The sequence below is a fragment of the Chiloscyllium punctatum genome, chromosome 15 (assembly GCF_047496795.1).
Source record: "Chiloscyllium punctatum isolate Juve2018m chromosome 15, sChiPun1.3, whole genome shotgun sequence".
NCBI lineage: Eukaryota > Metazoa > Chordata > Chondrichthyes > Orectolobiformes > Hemiscylliidae > Chiloscyllium > Chiloscyllium punctatum.
The window spans coordinates 58,152,882-58,174,296 of record NC_092753.1 but is presented as its reverse complement, the minus strand read 5'-3'; the positions used below and the strand labels follow the sequence as shown (position 1 = coordinate 58,174,296).

Sequence of the window (21,415 nt, the reverse complement as noted above, 5' to 3'; positions counted from 1 at the left end):
CCAGGATTCCTGCTCCTAATTAATAACCTATGTTAAGAAAATACTGGCAACAGTCAAATAGCATACTGTCATTTGGCATCTTTAAACATGAAGACAGGTTATGTAGTTCTGTACAGAGCTAGGAACTCATGCTTCAAAACAATTTGCGCCGGTTTTGTGCAGAAAGTTCTGTTTCCAGCAGAGGGCAACACAGTCAACCCCGACGATTTTAATGACATTGAGGGTTTTCAAACACTTTCTCGACGATGATTATTTTGGCTCTTAACACTGGCTAGAAATTGCAAAAGCGTTGGTTAGAAGATAGGTATGAGTTTTAGAAGACAAAGATTTGTTACACAATGGCGCGGAGAGAAACGCACACAGCGTACCGTACAATATTAAAAGAGAATGAGTTTCTGTGAAAGGATTCGCTTTCCTTTGTAAACTTTATTGGAGTTTATTCGAGAAAGTGAGGACTACAGTTCTTGACCAGGACTGAAGTCCTCCAACAATGAAAACTTTCTTGGGGCGTCCGCTCCCCCGGCAAACACAAGCTTAGGAGTTGCAGCGAACAGATAAATATTCACATGATCTACTGTAAACTGTGTGTGGGAAGCTAGGGAAGAATATGCATCGCCAAGCGGAAAACACTGCTCTTCCTCTTCTCTCTCTCACCCCACCCCTAGACATCACATCCCTCCAGATTAAAGGCCAATGCAACGTGCAAACCGGCTGGAATTTATTTGGACTTATTATATCTAGTTCTCCCCCGCCTGGGGTGAATGTTGGTGTCTGTACGAGACTGGATTGCACTCGGCCAACTCCCCTCTGGCTTTGGGAGCTCGCTCAGCCATGGTGCCCTGTGTCCGGAAGCCCATAGCGCCCGCTCGGTCCGCGTTCCCTCTCTGTCAATCACGGCGCGTCCCGCACTCCGATTGGCCAGCCCTCTACTTACGTCACAGCTACCGTGTGATTGACAGGCGGAGGGGGCTTTCCCATTGGCGGCGGCCGCCCGGGGGGGCGGGGCGGCGTGCGCCGGGAGTTGATTTAAGGGGCACTCCCCCCTATTCGCCCCGCCGCACATTTTCATCCGTTTCCGGTGGGTGAGGGGGGCCTCGTGTTGGGGGGGGAAAAAAACATTTTTAAAAAAAACAAAAAGTGCTTCGGCCAAGTCTATTTACCTTCTGTAGTTTTGAAGTCATACTTTATTTGTCGCCTGAGCACAACCTGAAGAAGAAATGGGGAAAGGGGTAAGTAAGGGGATGGTGTGTGTGTGTGTAAGTTCCTCGGGCTGACCGAGGGAGGTGGGCTGGAGAAGGCCCCAAATCCCTTCCAGAAGCGGGCTGGCCTCTCTGATTGATAGAGCCAGGGTTCATTGCACTCGTCTCCTGTGAAAAGTGAACCGTTGGTCCACCCCGGGGATTTGTTTTTGGCGATCGGGTCCTGAGAGGAATGGGGAGGGAGCAGTCCTGGAGCCTACAATGGGCAGGTGGAGGGGGGGCTGACCGTCCTCTCACCCGCCCAGTGAAGTGACTAGTTTAATTTTTGAGGGGAATTGTTACAGGTCCTAAAGCTTGGCTCATCTCCTCGATCCGCCAGGTGAGCTTAACTGTGTCTTGTGTCACAAGGTATCCATCTGAGTGTCAATTAGTTTATTCGCCGTTTGTCGTCCCACATAGAGGTTTACTGTCTTTCTTTGGGGTTTTCTGGTGAAGATATGGTGCTTGTGTGGGAGTGAATGTTCACATTTGTTCTGTAGTTAAACCACGATGGAAACACATGGGGCAGGGTGTAGGTGCTGGGTTTCCTCTGTGACTCTTGCTTACAAAAGGAGCATTGGTAACTTCCCCCACCCCAGTTTTATAAATTTGGTAGTAAGCGCCGATTAGCACATGTAGTTTTTGTAGAGTGGAAGAATACAGGAAGCTGTTCACGAACTTGCAAAATGAGTCGGCATTCGTCGAATTCACGTGTGTAGATAGTCGTGCGGCTGATGCGTTTTCGTCGCAGAGTAAGGAAACCATACATAGGAAATAAATGTCTAAATGATTCAAGGAGCAGAAGGATCGAAGTTGAGGTTTTAATGAGGGTGTGTCGGTCTAGAGAGCGAAAGGTTGATATAGATATGCAAGTCACTAAGCTGCAACCAAGCAAAGTACTGGGATCAAAAACAGAAATTGCTGGGAAAACTCAGCCGATTTGGCAGCATCTGTGGAGAGAAATCAGCGTTAACATTTAGGGTCCAGTGACCAGTTCTCCGTTCTGAACTTCTCCAGCAATTTGTTTTTGTTTCTGATTTCCAGCAATGCGCTGTTCTTTCGGGTTTTTTTGTACTAAGTACTGGGATTTCCTTCTGGAGACAGTACGCCCTTTCAATCCTATGTTAAGCTCGTATGCTGCTCTAGTTCTTCTATATTTAGAGAACAAATATTTTCAAGATAGAGTCAGATATTTGAATACCAAAGGGATGAAGCGTCATGAAAATGCAGGAATTATAGAATTGAGGTTAAAATCAGATCAGCCATGATCTTGTCATCATAGAATTTTACAGTACAGAAGAGGCCCTTCAGCCCATTGAATCTGTACTACTCCCACTTTCCAGTGCTTGAGACAGTGTTAAATATTATTTTTCAAATACTTGTGAGAAGTTGAGATTTCTACCTCAAGCTAGCCTCTCAGGAAATGTATTCCTGATTCTCACCCCCCTCTGCGTGGGGTGGGTGGAAAAAGTTTCCTGAAAACCTTGCTATGCCTTTGGCCTTCCACCTCAAAAATTATGCCAAATTAGCTGTTTTCCATCCACCCTGTTCATTCCCCTTATAACCCTGGGCATACTAATGTGGAGTGGTGCACATCTGAACAAGTTGATTAAAATGCCCCATACCTCTGGCCAAAAGACCTGTGTTCAAACCCCATCTACCCCAGATATGTCAGGTTGTTGGAAATATCCCTTCAATTGGGTGCCCCATCTGCCTTTTCTGTTCTAAAGAAAATGACCTAAATTTACCTAATGTCTCCTCTTCGCTAAAATATTCCATCCCTGCCAACATCCTAATGAGTATCCTCCGCACCTTTTCCAGTGCGGTCACATCCTGCCTATAGTGTGGTGGCCATAACTGCTCACAGTACTCCAGCTGTGGCTCATCCAAAATATTGTATAGCTCAACATAATGTCCCTATTCTTTTTGAATGGTGGAGCCTTAATGGCCTACTCTTGTTCTTTGTTTATATGTTCAGGTGTCCAAATGATAGGCTTTAGAGTCAGCAAGTTCAAAATAATTTGCTAGAATGAACGCAGAATCCTGATGTTATACCAGTTAGGAGAGATTGAACAGGCAACAGCAATTTCTTGAAGAAACATTCAAGGAATGCCCTAACTGTCTTGAATTTTGAAAGTAGAAGCAGATGGTCCACTTGTGGACAGAACCAGACCGTAAAGGCTACAAATATAAGGTAGTAATAAATCTAATTGGGAATTAAGAGATTTATTTACCTAGAGAGCAAATGGGGAACCTGCCATCTCCAGAATAGTTCAGGTGACTAGCATAGATCTATTTAAGGGGAAACCAGATGAATATGTTGGTAAAGCAATAGAGGATTATGCTGATGGAGCTCTGAGAGATGAAGGATCTAGGGTTTGTGAGACACCTCATATAATGTGGGCAATCATGAAACTAACACACACCCCTTTTAGATAGAGGTGAGCAGTAAGGTCAGACTGTTGAATATTTTTAAGACCAAGTTAGATTCTTGATTAATAAGGGAATCAGTGTCCAGGGGTTGACATGAAAGTTGAGGCCACAATTTTATCAAATAGAATGCCTTTTTCTAGGGTCTATTTTGTATGTTAGATTCAGAAGGTCCTTTGGGCAGAGTGCCCTGTTTTAGTGTTCTTTAAAAAATTAAAATGTTGATTTGTTTAATTCTTAAAAAGTCATTGTACCTGTTAAACAATTTATATAGTGGCTCCTATTCTGTTACATTTTAAATGGCTGTAATATTCTGCTTAGCATTTACTATAGCTTTGTTTCATGTGTTTTGGTTGTATACTTAGTGTATCAAAGTCATTGTCCCGGTGCTCTAAAATAATAATTTCCAAACAATCATTAATAACAGATCTTGAATGTTGATGGAAAAAAGGCAAATCTTTTTCATCTTGAGCACACTGGACAAATACAAGAGTACTACATTTCAAATGATTGCAACAATTCATATCACAGGGGAAAAAGATGCTCATTGATTGTCAAGATGACTAGTTGACTACAGGACTAGTTGAAAAAGCAGTGATATTCCTGAACCCCCTAGTTAAATAAGGGCTGAACATAGCTGTTTTCTGATTGTAGATAACAGGTGTCAAGAATCATTGTCACTTTGATCAAGCTTACTTCAATGACAAAAGACTTTACAAATTAAAAGCATTAAAAACATGTCTGATTTGATCAGCTAGTTGATGAGACATACAACATATGTGGCATTTCACAGAAATTAATGTTCTTATGTGATTGTTTGGTTGTCCGTTGTAAACAGTTAGTGTACTCAAGTAAAATCAAAAAAGTCCTTGTGATTCAAAGATTGGGAAGCACTGCTGAATAATCTTGAGTGCTGTAATAACTTCACAAGCAACCAATTTAAGATAATTGGTCGAGTTTATAAAATTTCTCATTTTACCATGGCTAGACACCACATTGTTCACAAACAGTGATCTTGCTTTGTAAATGAGTTAAATGTTCAAACTTTGAATCTGTTTTGAATTACCAGTGAACCTGTGGAGTCATGCATTCTCTGTGGTAGTGCCTTGGCTAATCTGAGTTGATTTTTAACCAATCAATACTCTTTTCTGTAGTATAAATTGTTGTGATCATCCAATTTCAGCTTCACTCTGGAATGTAAGAAAAACAACAGGTAGCCAGTTTGCTCCTTTAACCTGTTTTGCTTTAAAGTTTAATCATTGCTGGCCTATACTTCAACATCATTTATCCATTTTTGTTTTGTATACCTTGTCATCCTTAACTGAAAAGTATATGCTGAAAATTTCAGTTGACCTAGCATCCACAGTCTTTTAGAATAAGTGTTTCAGATTTGCACTAGAATTTGCATGAAAACCTGCTTTGGAATTGCACTTCTAAATGCCCGAAATCTAATTCTTATAATTGTTAAAATTCTTGAAATATAGTTATTTTCTTCTTCCCCAGGTTCATTTGGAAAATCCAGTCAGCATATTTTCTAAGTGAATCACCATTATTTCCATCTTTTAATTCTGATCTGTCATAATTTTCCTACGCTTTTTCTGTTTCTTTGTAACCTCCAGTTACCTACGTGAATTCTGTCTCTTAGTCATGTGCACAAGCTTGGTATGCAACACTTTTTTTTCCCCCAAGGCTTGGATGTAAGGTGAAAAGCTGAGGGCTCAGTACAGATGCCTGAGAAAATTCTCTGTTACAAGTCTGACTCACTCAATTATTCGCCAGTTTTTGTTAATTTGAGCTGCTTTTTGTTAAACTACACATTATTCATCGTGCATATACAAATACTGTAGTCCATTATCGATATATATTTATGAAAATAGTACTGCAGTATATAACAAGTTGCATTAATTTATATGTTCGTGCATGAGATTCAATAAAGGCACTGATAAGGCACATGCATACTTACTGACATTTGTTCCTGATGTTGATACTTGAACTATTGTCATATGCTTTGAGTGGTTATTTTAAGAACTGCATCAAAAAGTGGTTAACATTCCTGGTTGGTCACTCAGAATGGTACATAATATTTGTGGGTGGGATTGAAAATTAGTTTTGTTACATTTTGGAAAAGGTGAGAATATTACTTTCTGACAGGTTATGATTTATCTGCAGATTCCCTTCATGTAGGGATAGCAGGCAGCAATTTGGGAATTTTTTTCTAATTTAACTTTCAGGAATGTTACCAGAGGCTATGTTTGGTTGTGAAATCATGTTTCTGAATAGATGTGGATTATCAGCTATTGTTGGTTTTGTTGTACCTTTAAATGTGTGTTTGCTTTTTATTCTGGTTGGTTTATTCTGATAGCCCAGTTTCACGAAGCTTGAAGCATCGTAATATCAAGAGTTTGATAGAAATCTTCCAATTTCTATTTAATTCAAGGGGGAATTTAGACGTTGAAAGATATGTTACCTGTATGAGAGCAGTTGCAAATCATGCTTCCTGAAGTAATTTCTTGGAATATTAAATCTCCAAGCAGTGGATTGGAAGTGAGTGTTTGGTTCACTCGAGCAGTCTTTTTCTGTTAGATTTCCTCTCTGCTTCATGAATGTTGCATACAATGAGATACTTGAGTCCTCAATATAATGCTAAAGTTTAAAACATCTGTTTGCTGAGGAATGCTACTTTGCCCAAATGTACAATGTTCCTTTGTACTTAAAGCTAAGGAGGAAAATAGTTCAGACTAAGACTAGCGGTAAATTACATGGTTGGTAATGAAGGCACAGTAGAGAAGAACTCATGCTCAACTAATTATCTATACTGGACCACTTTTCAGTAATACTGTTCTTGGTAACTACTGTTTGTAGTTGATAAAGTAAAACGTGCAAATTGCAAGTATATTGCTGTGAATTTGGTGCTGTGACAGGTGAGAGTAGTTCTCCCATTTCTTGGGAAGGTTAACTTTTATAGACCTAGCCATGATATTCTTTCATGACCTTACACAAATCCATTATAATGCTTTCAGTTGATTGAGAAATGGGTTTAATGCAATGTAGGGCATCCAATGTTCCTGTGTAACTTGTTATTGGTCCTGGATAACTTATGATACGCTTCTTAGACCTGGACTACTTCAGCTCTTCTGATCCAAACCCAAAGTCTACATGTGCATGCCTATTCCCTGTATAAAGGTTGGTTGATAGTTTTTTACACTGCTCCCATAGTTAGTTCATTTAATGTACATTAGAATTTAATGCTAATATCTTCTGTATTGTCTTTATATTAGTTATTAAGGGAAGCCACATAATTTTGAGTTAATCAACATTCAGAAATGTCTCAATAAATGGGGAATTAATGTATCACCTGACATATTTGGAAACTGCTTTGAGTTCATGGGTTGGTGCCATGTGCAGAATCTTTCAAGTTAGCTCAAAGTGGAAATGTATTTGGTTTTACAATTGAAAAGTATATATAGGTTAGGCTGCAAATCTTGTGTGTCCATGGTTAGTTAGTTAACTCACTATAGATAAAATTAATTTGTAGTTTAAATTACAAATACATGCTGCTTTCATATTTCAAGTGGAGAAAAGTCAGATTAAAAATTGATCAATAATTGCCTTCTAATTTTGCTAAAAAACTCAGGCTGAGTTGTCTGAATCAGGCAACAGAAAAGTGAGGCATTTGCCAACGATTCATCTACAAAATATAAATATCTTTGAATAGAAGCTGTGTGGCAGGCCTAGGAGGAAAAATAGTCATTCTGTTATGAAGGAAGAAGTACATGTGTTTATTATTGCCTTGCACTTCAGAATTGCTGTGTACATTGCTAAGCAGGCGTTACATACCGTTACTTGCACAGCAAAGAAGTGACATTTTTCAAACATTGCTCATGGATATTTCTTTTAGAGTAAAGCAGATCAACTCGGGCTCTTTTTTTGGGAGTTAAGGGACATAGTAAAGAGATTCTAGTATACGGTTCCCATGTTGTTTTTGGCAAAGCACAAGCTACAATGTTTTCACTTGCTTGCTGTTGCATGTGAGAACAGTTCAAAGTTTGTCTTAGATGTTTTGACCAGGTAAATTATAATTTCCTTTTGTTCATGTGTTAAGTTGTTTTAGGTCAAGATCAAAAACATTAAATGGCATTCTCCTCATTGTCTTAAGCCACCAAGCATATCATGAATGAATCAATAAACTATCCAGATGACCAACCTTTTAAAAGCTCCTTTGGTTAAATTTCACTCTCCTAAGGCAATTCATCTCTGTTGTATTGGGTGTGGCATGGATGAACAGGAACAAGTCTGTACAGTGCAAACTGTTCAAAGGCAGGAAGAGGGCAGTGCTTCACTCTGGCGTTGCTGTGATCCTTATCCAAAAAAGGCCGACATTGCAGTGGGCGATGCATCCTGGTTACTTGCCTATAGCGTATTAAGTGAGACTACAGGCCAATAGTTTCAAAATGTATCTCTCTAAAATGTTTGGGTATTATTGAATGTTACCTGTGATTTTTTTTCCTGGTTATTGTCCAATTTGTTAAATAGCAGTATTTAGTACAAAGCAAGATTTTTTTGTTTTCTCAAACCTTTATGCTAAATTGTTCAAATAATGGCAATGATTACATTATGTGCTCAAGATGTGTCTACTTGAATAATTAAATGCATACATATCATGGCCTGGGTATTTGAAATAAATCTTTTTATCAGCAAGAACTTGCATTTATATAGTTTATTATTTCTAAAAGATATTTTGCAAGAAAATGTCAGTTAGAAAAGACTGGGTCAGACAAGGAGACATTCGGACAGACAATCAAAAACTTAGATGTAGGCATTTGAGGTGAGACAAAGTTTTGTGGAGGAAATTTCAGTGAATGGAGCCTGACTATTGGAAGATTTGGCAACATATTGGGGTGGGGGGAAGGAATGTGAAACGGGTGATGAATCACTGTTCAAGAATTTCAGAATTTCACTGTAGAGCTGGCAGGCTAGATGTAAATACAAAATAAGAATTTTCAAATCAAAGTGTAGGAAAACCAGAAACCAGTTGAGATCAGCAAGCACAGGAGTGATGGGTGAAGAGGTGCAATCCATTGAAGTTTTGAATGAATGCCAGTTTATGGAGAGAGAAGATGAGATGCGAGCCAGGAGGAGTACATTGGGATAGTTGAGGATGAACGTAATCAAAACATACGTGAGGATTTCATTGACAGAAATGGGCAAAATTATGAAGGTCCAAGGTAGTCAGATGTACAGCAGGGAAACAAACCCTTCTGTCCAATTCATCCATGCCAACCAGTTATCCTAAATTAATCTAGTCCCATTTGTCGGCGGTTGGCCCATATCCCTCTAATCTCTTTCTATTCATCAATCCATCCAAATGCCTTTTAAATGTTGCAATTGTACCAGTCTCCTCCTCTTCCTCTGGCAGCTCATTCCATACACACACTACCCTTTCCATGGAAAAGAGGCAGTGACTTAAACAAATTCACAACTTTCTGGGAGAAGTAGTTTCTCCGTCTCAGTTTTGGACCTACTTCCTCTCGCGCTATGTCTAGAGCTCTTGTCAGAGACTCTCCCACAAGGAGGAACATCTGGTGAGCATCCATCTTATCAATCCCCTTTGGCATTTTATATACTTCATTTAGACTCCTTATTCTTAACATCTGCAAGTACAAGACCAAGCTATTTAACTGCTCTTCATTCAACAGCCTTTCATCCCTGAAATCAATTTTGTGAATCTTTTTCCAGTGCCATCAGATCCTTCCTCAAGCAAGGAGACTAAAACTGGACATATTATTCCAGGTGTAGTGTCACTAACACCTTATGTAATTGTTTCAAAATTCTTTACTTTTATAATCCAATCCTTTTGCAACAATTTGCCTTTCTTACTAGATGCTGTGTCTGCATACCCACTGTCTGTGAATAAGGCACAAAGATGCCCAAATCCGTCTGCACTGATGCACTTTGAATATTAACTTTAAGTAGTAATTTGCTATTATTTTTCCAACCAAATAGGCAACCTTGCACTTATCCACATTAAACTCCATTTGTCAGATGCTGGCCAACTCCCTTAGCTTTTCAATATCCATTTGTAAGCTCTTCATCTCATCAGAGCCTGCTTTTCCACAAATTTTGCTATGGTACACTCTAGATTGTAAATAGAACTGAACCCTGCGGCACACCAGTAGTTACAGCTCACCATCCAGAGAAGGACCCATTTATCATGACCTTCTGCTTTGTCAGTCAGCCAATCCTCTCTCTGTGCCAATACTCTACCCTTTATTCCCTGGCATTTAACCTTCTGGAGCAACCTTTAATGCAGCACCTTGTTAAGTGACTCCTGGAAACCGAGATATACCATGTCCATTTGATCTCCATTATCTAGCTTGCTGGTTTATATCCTCAAAGAATTCCAGCAAGTTTGTCAAAGATGCCTTGCCCTTCATGAAACTGTGCTAACACTGGTGAATTGACCTTTCTTCTTCTGAAATGTTCAGTATCCTCTCTTTTATGATTGACTCCAGCAACTTCACCACTACTGAGGTCAAACTAGCCAGTTTATAGTTTCCACTTTTTGCCTATCTCTTCTTGAATAAGGGTGAACTGTTTCTAGTGGCAGTGTCAATAACCAGAGGTTACAGATTTAATGTGATTGTCAAAGTACCAGAAGTGATATGAGAAAGCATGTGTTTACAAAGTGGATTGCAATCTGGAATGTACTGCCTTAAAAGGGTGGTGAAGACATATTTAATACCAATTTTCATAAGGGAATTTGCATAAATCATTAAAGGAGAAAGAGTTATGGAGAAAGAACAAAAAAAAGAATTTTTTGGGATTAATTGGATATTTGCCAAAATGTTGACATTTGAATGGTTTTCTTCAGTGCCATCTTGTTTTGTGGTGTTGTAAAGCAGTGAAGGTTACTGGTAACCTCAAGCTTGCACAAAGCCACAGTTGTGAATAGGTTGAAATGGAATTATGTTACTTAGTGAATTTGTATAGTTTATTTGTGTCTGAAGTTGGTCGATCTCCGATGTGATGGTGCAAGTATTTAGTCTCCTTGGCTAGGCTGTCGATGTTATTCACTTTGATTATATCTACTTCATTGCCCAGTACCCTCTGTTCTGAAATTGTGTAAATATCATACAAGAACTCAATTAAGCTCAGTTGTTGTGTCTCCCCACTCCTCACTGGTAATGTGTTGAATGATGGATGGTTGGATAAGTTACTAAAGGATGTTTTGTTTCTATTGTACCCTACTTCAACCATAAATGTTTAAGAGGGTAAACTTGCATTGAATTGTCCAAACAGATTTCATGGAATTAGGAAGGTTACAAAGATCCAGGATCAACATTGTATTTGAAATGAAAGAATTGGATTGATATAGCACTTTTTGCACACCCTGAAAATCCTGTAGGCGCTATCTACCATTGTGGTTTTACCTAAAACTGTAGTTTGCATATTTTGGCATCACTTGCATCCTCAGCTCATTTCTTTCAATTAACATTTGCTGAACTTTATCTGGGAGCTTTTGGGTGAGCTTTGTAAGTCTTGCTCTAAGCACTGCATACATGCTATGTACATTAGTGTAAAGGTCAACCACATTTTTTGGCTTTAAAAACAAAAGAATTTTACATATCACATTTTTTAAAAAGCACTAGTTTTTCAGGGTAATGCCCAAGCATTTTCAAACAGAATCTGGAGAGGTTATCTTTCCCCCAGTATGATTCCATCTTGCATGATACCAAATTGAAAGTTTGGATGGGGTGGTGGCATGATGGGGGTTGATTCAAGAAATCTGACTTTGTCCTGAAAAAGACAAAGATGATACCAATGGGCCTCAAGGAACAAATTACGAAGCCACACCCACAGAAGCTCAGCCTGGCATCTGTACAATTAAAATGGCCTTGCAGCTATCAAACTTCATTGCAAACTCAATGGCCATTGTTGCTGCCTTGGAGCGTGTAACCCCAAAGTCCTGCCCCTGCAACTCCATTGAGGTCAAGAGTCTCCATTTGGAAATTCCGTACTTAAAATAGACATTTAATTATTTGTTTAAATTACTGAAGTGATTGGATTATGAAACATGATAGCTTTGTATTAATGACTTCTACTTTATTCCATTGTAGTGGTCTTTTTTGGGCTCAAATAAACTTTTAAGTCAAATTTTGCCTAAAATAATATTCTCAAAGCTTTGACTTTTCGATGTCTAAATGTGGTAAGTGAATGCGAAATTCCAGTTCAAAGTTTTTGGTTTCTAATTACTATAATTCTGATTGTATGAACCTGTTTAGAGTTGTTATTTCGCTCTCTGGACTTTAACCTTGGTCTCCTGGCTCAGAGGTAAGGACACTACTGCACCATAAGACCATGAGAAATCCATTCAGTCTTCAAGCCCACTTTGCCATTCAATAGAATACTGACTGATCTGACAACCCTCACTTCCATTTTCCTGTCCTATCCCATAACCTTTCATTCCCTTACTGATCACTATTCTATCAGTTTCACCCTTAAATACGCACAAGCCTTTGTTCACACAGTTCTCTGTCATAAGTAGTTTCCAAGATACTCAACCTTCTTAAGATGAAGAAATTGCTCCTCATCTCAGTCTTAAATTGTCATCTCTTAATTCTGAGACTATGCCCTCCGATTCCTTAAGTGGATTGCTAAATCGATTGATGTCACTGGAATCAGGAGAGGTATTACAGACTGGGTTGAAACTTGGCGAGACTGATACTTTCAAATGTTTATGTTTTCATGTTGCCACAGGTCTGAAAAATACTATTTTTTTTAAATTGGTGTGTTCATTGGACATACTGTTCTGACAAGTTAGCAAGCAGAAGGCAATGTACTGTGGAACTGCTGATTTAATTTTTTAATATGCACCTACTTTTGCTGTGATCTGGTACTTAACAGTGCATGTTATTAAAGTTATTAGTTCAGTTCTGCATAAAATTGATTGAATGTTGCCAGCTCTGCCGCAGTGTAGAAGTTTTGCAATCTGTGCAGTTAGCTAAACTCTTCACCTGTCAAAAAATAAAATCCTATTGAACTATATGTTCACATGAAGTGGAATGGATGCTACCAGTGTGCCACAAGCCTCTGTTCTGTTCTAAGTTTTGTTTGTGTTTAAATGTGTTGTGGCACACCTCTGGAGCAGGTGGGGACTTGAACCTACTACTGTGCCACAAAAGCGCTCTATTCTGGACTGATTTTGGGGGTGGGGGGAGGGCAGGTGCAGGTTGGTGGTAAAAGTGAGGTTCTGCATCTTATGTGAGAATAGGGAGATCATTAATGTTTTGGTGCAATATGATAACTGTATCCCTTTAAAGTTTGCCTATTTCCTGTTTTTGTTTGTTTGATACCTTTGTTATCTATTCAGGGATACAGAGGTTGGAGTTTCCAAAACATTTAGCTATTATCTGTAAGTATTTGCTGAGAAAGCTCATGTTTAGGCTGAGGTGGTGAAAATTGCAATTTGTGAAAAAAATAATTATAACTCATGCAGTCTAGCCAGAGATTAAAATGTCTTAAGTGTCTAGTACTGGTATTGAGGGCAGTTTTTCTTAACTGGATGGATTTTTTCTTTTAAATAATGAACCTGTACAGAAATTTTACTCAATAATCCTCTCCATTCTGAAGTGATTAAAATTAGAACCAAAGTACTGGATATTCCTGGTCCCGCCCTATATGTCCTTCCTATTTAGTTCAATTTGTCAGTAACTTTTAAATATGGAAAAAAATCAAATTAATGACTGCTGTATTCTAATTTAATTAGCACACACTGCTATTCTGAAATACCAAGCAGTAAATGTGTTGAATTTGAGCACAATTTTGCAATTTGCTACAGTGGATTATTTTTTTTCTTTCTCAATGAGGCACAATCTAGTTTCACTTCACTGTAGGTCATAGTTTTGCTGTACATGTTAAGGTGGTCAAGTAATTTGTTGAAGATATTGTGTATGATTTTTTTTCTACAATATCGGTACTGATTATTAGAATATAAAAGCAATAGAATGGAGTTTTGATAGTTTCTCATGCTGCTTAAAGGTTGAATGGTTTCTTAATGTTCTGTTACAAACTTTTGATATAGAATGGAAGTTGGAAAGTGTTATAATTAATCCAAAAGAAGAAAAATAAAATTTGAATTATAAAGTATTCTGATGGTGACCATGAAACCATTGTGATAACAATCCATCTGGTTCACTGTCCTTTAGGAAGCGAAATCTGTCATCCTGCCTGATCTGACTTGTATGTGACTCTGGACCCTGAAGTGTTGTTGACTTGCAACTGTCCTCTCAAACAGCTGAGCAAGCCATTCCTTTCAAAGTCAATTAAGGATGGGCAACAAATGCTGATCTCTCCAGCTATGCCCAAATCCCCAGAAACAAAGAGAAATATGCATATTGTAATGTCTTTCCAGGTGGAGAAATTTCTGTCCTTAGGGGGTGAATCCTGATTTAACTTGTTTTTCTCTAGAGCTGGTGGAATAGGCTGCTCGTTAACCACATTCAGTGATGTTTTACAACTGAGTAAGTTAAATCCTGAGACTGTTCCCACCATGAGAAGAGATCTGTATATTGAATAAGACTGCAGCTTAGCAATTTTACTCACTAAAACGCCCCTACAAATGCTAAGTCCAGCTTGAGTCCTGAATATAGACAGGTGTGGCAGCATATGGAAGGAGGAAGAGTTAACATTTCAGATACATCCTCTGTATCTTGCTTTTATGTTGCATCCTGAGTAACCTTGTTTGCTGAAGTCTAGCTAGTGAGTGAGGGTGTTTTACATTAATTAAACCCAGTGGAGCTACAGTTAGGAGTGTGCACTCCTCAATAAAAAGAGGAAGGAATAAACAGCAAGAGTCTGTGGGGATTAAAAATACAAACTCTTTATTAACATTTGGCAATTCCTTTCAGTTTAATGGTAAACCGTGTTGCAGAGCAAATGGTACACTTTCAATCCAGTGGTCCACAGTCAGGAGTTTTTAACTGATTGAAGCTAGGATCCAAAAACCATTTTTACCTTCAGTGTTTAATCCAGTTGCTCCCTTCCGTTAATCATACTCTGGCCATTCTTTTCATAATGTTCTCGTATGTAGGAGGGTACACTCCAACTAAAGCCCCAGTCCATAACAACAGAAATGCGCAAGTGTGCATTTAATTCCATTAACTAAATTAAATCTTACCAATGTACTAAATCATAAATTCTCCTCCACCTCTAATGTCGTTGTCCCCTTGGAACTCTTGTCTTTCACATTAAATATTCATGTAATAGTTCTCTCATTTTGGCTTCCCTAAAATGAAGGTTTGAGAATCATTGATGAGGAATTGGTAGCTTTGCTTTTTGCTGCTACCAATATTTTAAAATCTCTCCTTTCTCTCCTGCAACAACTGAAGAAGTTTGCAGACTTTTTTGTTCAAAGATGTCGTCCTTTTGTTCAATAATTTCTGCTGTTTACCTCCTTCCCATAACCCACTGAGCCAGATGTCCTCTGGCTCCTTATCTTGAACTGACACTTTTTTTGTAGATTCTTTCCTATTTCCTACAGCCGCCTCATCAATCTACTATTCTGTCCATGGAAACACAATCAACTTCACTAAACCTATTCTGACCAAACTGTTGAACATCTCTTTCCTTCCTGGGTCCTGTGTTAGCTGTTCATCACTTTTCTGGCTTGGTTGGACAGCAATGCAAATATTGTATGTGACTGTGATAAACCAATCTCTCAATCATGCCGTCTTTCTCGGTACTTTCCATCCAGTTGACTGGAACTGGCCTTGCTTAGATCCAACCCTTCTCAAAATTGCAATTAGAAAATCAGTTACGCTATTTTTTCCAAACTGCACTGTCTCTTCTGGGTTTCCACAGGGTCTATCCTTTATGCACCTTCTACTACTTATCTACATGCCACCGTTCATTGGTATCATCCAAAATACATGAGGTTCCACATGTCCCAGCTCAGGCATTGCTCAGTTTCACCATTCTATACCGCACACACTTTCTTATTTCTCCAGAATCTAATATTGGATGAGCAGAAATTTCTCCTGAGTAAATACTGGAAAACTGAAGCCGTTGGCTTTTATTCCCTTCACAAAGTGTAAGGAAATGTGATTGTAAAACAGAAGATTTTTGCAGTCTGAACAGTGGAGGGCAGCAGGCAGCATAACTAGCAGTAATGTCTGTTGATTTGCTTCTCATAACGAGGGTGATGTATTACAATAGCTACACTTGAATTCCAAGGCAAAGCTGGCAAGCACTGGAGTATGTCAAGTTCATTTTATTGAGTAGAGTGAACAAACTGATCTGACTGGTATGCTCAGCTGTAAAGGAATTTAAGGGGTGACCATCAGTGTTCAAGCAGGGCTGAATTAAGCCAGTCCTGAATTATTGTTTGTGTTTCTTAAACAGGAGCATGGTAATTTTTAAAATTCTAGTTCTTGTTCATTCCAGCTCCTAGATATATTACTTTGTGTATATGCATCCATGTAATAAACTTAAATGTTTTTCTCTCCAGACGGCAAGTGACAAATATGAGCCAGCGGCAACATCAGAAAATGCTACCAAACCCAAAAAGAAAGATAAGAAATCTAAAAAAAGGGATATGGATGAACTCAAGAAAGAAGTGTCATTGGTATATAACAGTTTTTGTCTTGAGTATGTAAACTTTATTGTCTACCTGGTCTAAATGAAATCTTTGAAATTTTCTAATGCTCACTTTTCCTGTTCCAGGATGATCATAAACTCAGTATGGAGGAACTTGCACGCAAATATGATACAGACCTGACTCAGGTACGGGGTAGTTCAACAGGAGTGGGGGGTTTCTATGATTTTTTGTCTTCATTTTCTACACATCATGTTTCGTCTCTGCACTTGACTAATTCTATGCCTTGGAAGTGGCAGGAAATAACTGTCTCCAGCAGTAGAGAATCATAATTATTTCTCTAATAAAACTGGAATCATTGGGAATCGACTATGTGGGGTCATGAATACTGCACAAAGGAGTTATCCCTCGCATAACGGAAGATTGGTTGTTGGTCAGTCGTCGCAGTCCCAAGATGTCGCTACCTTAGTTCCTCAGTATAGTGTCCTAGGCCCAAGCATCTTCACCTGCTTCAACAACTTACCTCCATCATAAAGCCAAAAGTGGGGACATTTGCTGATAATTGCACAAATATTGTGCACCATTTGTCTGTTCTCAAGCTATAGTCAGTGTCCATAATCTGCAGGATTTAGACAGCATTCAGGTTAGGGCTGAGAAGTGGGAAATAACAATTGTGCCATACAAATATCAGGCAATGATCACCTTCAACAATCTAACCATCACCCATTGACAGTGGTTTTACTACCACTGAATTTCTCACTATCAACATCCTGGGCGTTATCACTAGCCAGAAACTGAACCATAAAAGTACTATGGTTACAAGTGAAAGTCATAGGCTGGGTATTATGTGGCGAATAACACCCTAATATTCGTTTATCGTCTCTTGAGTGACATGTCAGGAATGTGATGGATTCTGATCCACTTACCTGACTAGGTGTTCGTCCAACAATACTTAGGAAGCTGGACAACACTTAGGACAAGGTAGCCTGCTTAATTGGCATCCCAGCTCCCAATTTCAATATCTCACTCCTATCACCAGCAATGCATAGTGGCAGCAGTTTATTAATTATCAGGTGCATAACAGCAACTCACCCCTATTCCTTCAGCAGCATGTTCCAAATTCATGTCCTCTACCATTTTGAAGGACTAGGGCAATAGATGCAGGAGAGTGACGTTTCAATTTCTCCTCTGAGCTGTGCACTATGCATAGGCAGTGTTTCCATTCCTTCCCTAACACTGGATCAAAATCTGGGACTGCCTCTCCAGCAACTGTGGGTGTCCCTCTATCCTGCAGACTAACCAGCATTAAGGACATCTGAGGTTTCGAAATAATGATGGCCTACTCAGCAATGCCCATACCCTGTGAATACCAGTTTTTCAAAAAAAAACTTATTTCTGTTTTGCATTCGTAAGCTCTCTATTTCCATCTCTGTACCGTATGATTGCTTGTCTTAAGGCATTTTTTTTTTCAGGCTGAGCAGCAATTTCCCTTAAATTTAATTGTTGGGCTGTTCACAATCATCCCTTTCAGCTTTCACTGCAAATTCCGTCCCTTTCATAAGATACTAAGAAGTAGGACCCGAACACACTATTCAGCCCATCATCTTCTGTACAATTCAGTAAAATCACTCGTGTATCATTCCCCAGCAACACTTGTGTAGTCACCTTTTCAGTGGCATTCCATTTAAACACCTTTGGAAATCCAGATGCACTGCATTGTCTGGTTTCCCTTCATCTAGTCTTGTTTGTTACAGTTTTGGAGAATTTTAATAAATTTGTCTCCTACTATTTCCATTTTGCCAAACTTATTGACTTTACCTGATTGTCGTATGATCTTATAAATACGTTACTATTTTGCAAATGGAGTTTAGCACTTTTCAAATATAAGATGTTGGTGTTAATTGGTCTCCTTTCTTCGTGGAATAATACTATATGTAGAAATAGGAAATACACGCAGAAGTAGATCTTGTGGCCCATCAAGTCCACTCCACCATTCAGCATGGTCATAGTTGATCCGCTATTGGAATGCTATGCTCCTTTCTCCCCACATCCCTTAGAATCTTTTAGCATTTAGAAATTTATTTCAGAGACACATTTAAGGATTTCAATTTCTACAGTGTTCTGTGACACCGCCTGCAGAGTAAAGAAATTTCCCCTTGCTATTCTGAAGTGATCTGCATGTCCTGAGACTAATCCCTTATTCTGGAACCAGCCAGAGGAACATCATCCCTGTATTCAGTCCGTGCAGCCCTGTCAAAATTTTGTCAGAGATCCCATTTCATTAGGTCCAGTGAATACAGACCCACTCAACTCAACCTATCCTCACTGGGTAAACCTGCCACCCCAGGAATCAGCCTTGTAAACCTTTGCAGTCTCTCTGTGGCAAACATGTATTTTCATGGGTAAGGAGATCAAAACCGTATGGAGTACTTACAGGTATGACCGCACCAAGGTCCTGTACAATTGCAATAAGAATTGTTTCTGTATTCAAATCCTTTTGCAGTACAGGCCAGCATACAATTTGTCGTCTTAAGAGGTTGTTGCACCTGCACACTTGCTTTTAATGACCAGTGTACAAGGACACCTGTCACTTTTTACATAACGTTTCCCTATTTTATCATTTAACTCCTACTCTGCCTTTCTGTTTTTCGTATTAAAATGCACAACTTAACACTTATCCACATTATACTCCATCTGCCATGTGTTTGCTTGCTCACTCACTCAATCTGTCTAAATTACTCTGAAACCTCTTTATTTCCTCCTCAGCACTCATATCCATTTAATTTTAACCTAGTTTTGGTTTGTTGTATTGTGGCTTTCTGTTGGAATCTTTCCAGAATCTAGGGAATGTTTTAGTAACAGAACAAATGTGTCAGTTCTCTCTGTAGCCATCTCATTTGAGAACTGAGGGTGCATTTATCAAAACCCATTCAATTTTTCAGATTTTTTAATTGTTTTCAGAGACCATATATTCCACAGGCAATGATGCTCTTCTCTTACCTTCCAAGTGACCACAATGAACATTTGAATACAGCAAAAGTTATTTAAACCTTATCAACTAGCACACTTGATAAACAAGCAAAAATTGTATACCTCAACAGCCACTATCTGCTGCAATGACCAAGTATTTACGCTGTAAATAAAGTATACCCTCTGCATTACTTTTCTGTTACTTGCTGTGTTTTTACACTGATTTTAGGAGGTATGTTGATGTTTTTAAATTTTAAATGGCGTTGATGTCACAAAGCTTCACTTGGTCAGGGTCTTCTGCAGTTCTGCCTGTTCATTAATTAAAATACCTGCTATGCTTTGAAGAGCTGTCTAAATTGGAGAATGTTCTAAACTTGCTTCATGTTCAATTATGGTCTTTAGTAGGGTTGGGATCTTTGGTGCATGATAATGATTTATTATTACCTGCTGTATGACTGCTCGATAACTCTAGTGCAGTGAGAATTCTCCATTTAAGGGAGAGATTTTTCTGTTGTACTTCAGTTAACAATAGTCGCTGATGCCACAAAAATAATAGTTTTAAAACCAAAGGGGTTTCTGTAGCTGAGTACTATGATGTTCCCATGATGAGTGTTCTGCAGAATCCTTTGACTTCAGTTTTGTTTGGGCCATGTTGAGATGTGCAGGTTCAGCCAGCCCAATTGCAAAGGAATATTTTCTAATTTCAAAAGCAGCCACATATCTGATCAAACCGTACGCTCTTTAATATTATTTCTTAAGGAAATCTGCCTATTTTAGTTTATGCAAGAATGAGTTCAGGAGTTCAAGGTCATTGTGTCTTTTCTCTGAAGAAATAAACGCACAATAAAAGTTTTTGTCAGCAGTTTCTTTTCAGCCATGAGTAAGACTTTTTGATCTAGTGATATGGATTGCTGAAACTTGTATTGCAGATCATTTCTTGTTTGGTCCTGCAGACTATTTTTTTGCAGGAGAGTTTAAATCCTTGTAATTGCTTCTGAGAGCTCTAGGAGAGTTGAGGGGGGAAAGATTTAAAAGGGACCTAAGGGCAGCTTTTTCATGCAGAGAGGGTGTATGTATGGAGTGAGCTACCAGATAAAGTGTTGGAGGCTGATGCAATCATTGCATTTAATAAGCATCTGGGTGGGTATGTGAATAGGAACGGTTCAGAGGGATAGAGACCAAGTGCTGGCAAATGTGACGAGATTTATTTCTGATATCTGGTCAGCATGGAGGCGTTGGACTGAAGGGCTTGTTTCCATGCTGTACATCTGACTGTAGTGGCTATTTCAACAGATAGCATCGCAGATGTCAGTTTTTCATAAACTTGATTTATTTTGCGTAATATCAAGAAAGTACTAGATACTGAGCAGGCTGAGCCCCCTGGAAACATTCCAGCAGTAGTACTGAGGACATGTTCTCCTGAGCTAGCTGTACCCCTAGTCAAGCAGTTCCAATATAGTTACGTTACTGGCACCTATGTATTACCATTGCATATCCTGCCCATAAAAATCAGGACATATCCAACCCAGCCAACTGTATTGCCCTATCAGGTAACACTCAAAGTTTGGGAGAAGATTTGTAGCTCGGGTGCTCGTTGTTGTGGTTCTGTTCGCCGAGCTGGGAATTTGTCTTGCAAATGTTTCGTCCCCTGTCTAGCCTCCTGGGCTTCACAGGAGGCTCACAAGCACTGAGGATGTTACCTAGACAGGGGATGAAACGTTTGCAAGACAAATTCCCAGCTCGGCGAACAGAACCACAACAGGTAACTCTCAATCAACAATGGAAGGGGTTATTGACTGAGCTCTTAGGTGACACTTGCAAAGGACAAACCTACTCACTGATGCTCAGTTTGATTGAACTTTGGCCTTATCACAGCTTTAGAGTCAAGAGTGTGGTGCGGGAAAAGCAGCAGGTCAGGCAGCGTCCGAGAAGCAGGAAAATCGGCATTTTGGGCAAAAGCCCTTCATCAGGAATGTCCTGCTGCTTGGGTGCTGCCTGACATGCTGTGCTTTTCCAGCACCCCACTTGACTCTATAATCTCCAGCATCTGCAGTCCTCACTTTCATCAAGTTGATCTTATCACATTCTTAGTTCAGTCATGGGCAGAGGAATAACTGCGCTTGATGCAAATGCTGCATTTAACTGAGCATGGCATCAAGGATCCCTACCAAATCTGGAGTCATTG

The 21,415-nt window shown here is 39.2% G+C and overlaps 1 protein-coding gene across 1 annotated transcript in view; it reads left to right on the top strand.

The window, feature by feature from the left end:
* The first annotated feature begins 1,049 nt into the window (after window positions 1-1,049).
* The window catches only part of LOC140486284 (sodium/potassium-transporting ATPase subunit alpha), a 41,984-nt gene continuing 21,618 nt past the window's right edge, over window positions 1,050-21,415 (top strand). Inside the window, exons 1-3 of the mRNA XM_072585211.1 lie at window positions 1,050-1,229; window positions 16,174-16,290; window positions 16,389-16,448. Of these exons, the coding sequence (XP_072441312.1) occupies window positions 1,218-1,229; window positions 16,174-16,290; window positions 16,389-16,448 (189 nt within the window). The 5' untranslated portion in view covers window positions 1,050-1,217. The remainder of the gene's footprint in view (window positions 1,230-16,173; window positions 16,291-16,388; window positions 16,449-21,415) is intronic.